Source organism: Homarus americanus, unplaced genomic scaffold (genome assembly GCF_018991925.1).
Source record: "Homarus americanus isolate GMGI-L3 unplaced genomic scaffold, GMGI_Hamer_2.0 scaffold22200, whole genome shotgun sequence".
NCBI classification, from domain to species: Eukaryota; Metazoa; Arthropoda; class Malacostraca; order Decapoda; family Nephropidae; genus Homarus; species Homarus americanus.
Genome location: NW_024738868.1, coordinates 411,314 through 413,618, shown reverse-complemented (window position 1 = coordinate 413,618; position 2,305 = coordinate 411,314). Strand labels below are relative to the sequence as shown.

Sequence of the window (2,305 nt, the reverse complement as noted above, 5' to 3'; positions counted from 1 at the left end):
TGATGCTCTCCCACGCCTATTGATGCTCACCGCCGCCTCCCGCAGCTCTCCACGCCTCTTGATGCTCACCCCGCCTCCTGTAGGTCTCCCATGCCTCTTGATGCTCACCCCGCGTCCCGCAGCTCTCCCACGCCTCTTGATGCTCACCCCCGCCTCCCGCAGCTCTCCCACGCCTATTGATGCTCCCCACGCCTATTGATGCTCACCGCCGCCTCCCGCTCTCCCACGCCTCTTGATGCTCACCCCGCCTCCTGTAGGTCTCCCATGCCTCTCACCTGCAGCTCATGCTCACCCCGCCTCCCGCAGCTCTCCCACGCATGATGCTCACCCCCGCCTCCTGCAGCTCCCCACGCCTACTGATGCTCACCGCCGCCTCCCGGCTCTCCCGTCTCTTGATGCTCACCGCCACCTCCCGCAGCTCCCTCCTGCAGCTCTCCCACGCCTCTTGATGCTCACCCCGCCTCCTGCAGCTCTCCAACGCCTACTGATGCTCACCGCCGCCTCCCGCAGCTCTCCACGCCTCTTGATGCTCACCCCCGCCTCTTGCAGCTCTCCCACGTCTCTTGATGCTCACCGCCACCTCCCGCAGCTCACCCCCGCCTCTTGCAGCTCTCCCACGCCTCTTGATGCTCACCCCCGCCTCCCGCAGCTCACCCCGCCTCCTGCAGCTCTCCCACGCCTATTGATGCTCACCCCGCCTCCTGCAGCCCCCCGCCTACTGATGCTCACCGCCGCCTCCGCAGCTCTCCCACGCCTCTTGATGCTCACCCCCGCCTCTTGCAGCTCTCCCACGTCTCTTGATGCTCACCGCCACCTCCCGCAGCTCACCCCGCCTCCCGCAGCTCTCCCACGCCTCTTGATGCTCACCCCCGCCTCCCGCAGCTCTCCACGCCTATTGTTGCTCACCCCGCCTCCTGCAGCTCCCCGCCTATTGTTGCTCACCGCCGCCTCCCGCAGCCCTCCCGCCTCTGATGCTCACCCCTGCCTCTTGCAGCTCTCCCACGCCTCTTGATGCTCACCCCACCTCCCGCAGCTCTCCACGCCTATGATGCTCACCCCGCCTCCTGCAGCTCTCCCGCCTATTATGCTCACCCCGCCTCCCGCAGCTCTCCCACGCCTATTGATGCTCACACACGCCTCCTGCAGCTCCCCACGCCTATTGATGCTCACCCCCGCCTCCTGCAGCTCCCCTACGCCTATTGATGCTCACCCCCGCCTCCCGCAGCTACCCCACGCCTCTTGATGCTCACCCCTGCCTCCTGCAGCTCTCCCACGCCTCTTGATGCTCACCCCTGCCTCCTGCAGCTCTTCCACGCCTCCTGAAATTCCCCCATAGACAGACCGATAGACATAATGGTTGCCCCTCGTGTAACGAGGATGGCCGGCCCAAGGGCCACCTAGGCGTGAATTTGTTTAAGGTGTAGAAGTTGTCACCAACACAACAACCACACCCTAAGTTAACGAGCTGCATGACCCAGTGTCAAGGAATAGTCCGAGAAGACCGGACAACTCGCCAACTGCACAAATCGATTAACATCCAGGTCCCCAATTACTGCTGGGTAGACAGAGGCAAATGGCGTAAAGAAACTTGCCCATATAGGCACACTACTTCTCTCAACTCCAACCAAGAACGTCAGCTAGAGGAGGTACAGACAAGGGCCTGCAGAATCATGCTCGGCGCAGACTACTCCGGCTACACCAACGCTCTCTCCTCCCTGGAAATGTCATCCCTCAGTGACTTCCACCACCAAGCACTAGCAAGGTTTGGCAGTGGACTACTGCACCACCCTCGTCATCGCCACCTCCTGCCACAAGCAGTCCCCCACCCACCTCGCGCAGTCCGTCACTACAACAAAATTCAGCCCATAAGAGCCCGCACCGATAGATATAAGAACAGCACCATCCCATCTATTGTTAAAATAATAAACAACTCCTGATTTATGTACTGTACAGCCCTGTAAATGTATTCAACGCATATCATGTTGTCTAAATCAAATGTAAGTTTGTATATTTTCAGCCACCGGCTGCAACTCTATTAATAAACCGTTTATTATTATTTTAATTATTATTATTACACACACACACACACACACACACACACACACACACACACACACACACACACACACACACACCTACAGACAGACATACTTACATACTGTACATCCAAACAACTTTGCTGAATTGAAAGAAATATGAATGTCTTAAATACGTCATATTATTTACCTTAAAAGTCTATCCATATATTCACATACTTAAAAGTGGGTATGTGGGTGTGGAAGGATGGGTGATGGCAACGGTGCTA

At 57.5% G+C, this 2,305-nt stretch overlaps 1 protein-coding gene across 1 annotated transcript; it reads left to right on the top strand.

Annotated features, from left to right (window-relative positions):
• The first annotated feature begins 235 nt into the window (after nucleotides 1–235).
• LOC121874384 (proline-rich receptor-like protein kinase PERK2) lies at nucleotides 236–1,012 on the top strand. Its single transcript, XM_042378513.1, has one exon. The coding sequence runs from the start codon at nucleotides 236–238 to the stop codon at nucleotides 1,010–1,012; it is 777 nt and encodes a 258-aa protein (XP_042234447.1).
• The last annotated feature ends 1,293 nt before the right edge of the window (nucleotides 1,013–2,305 follow it).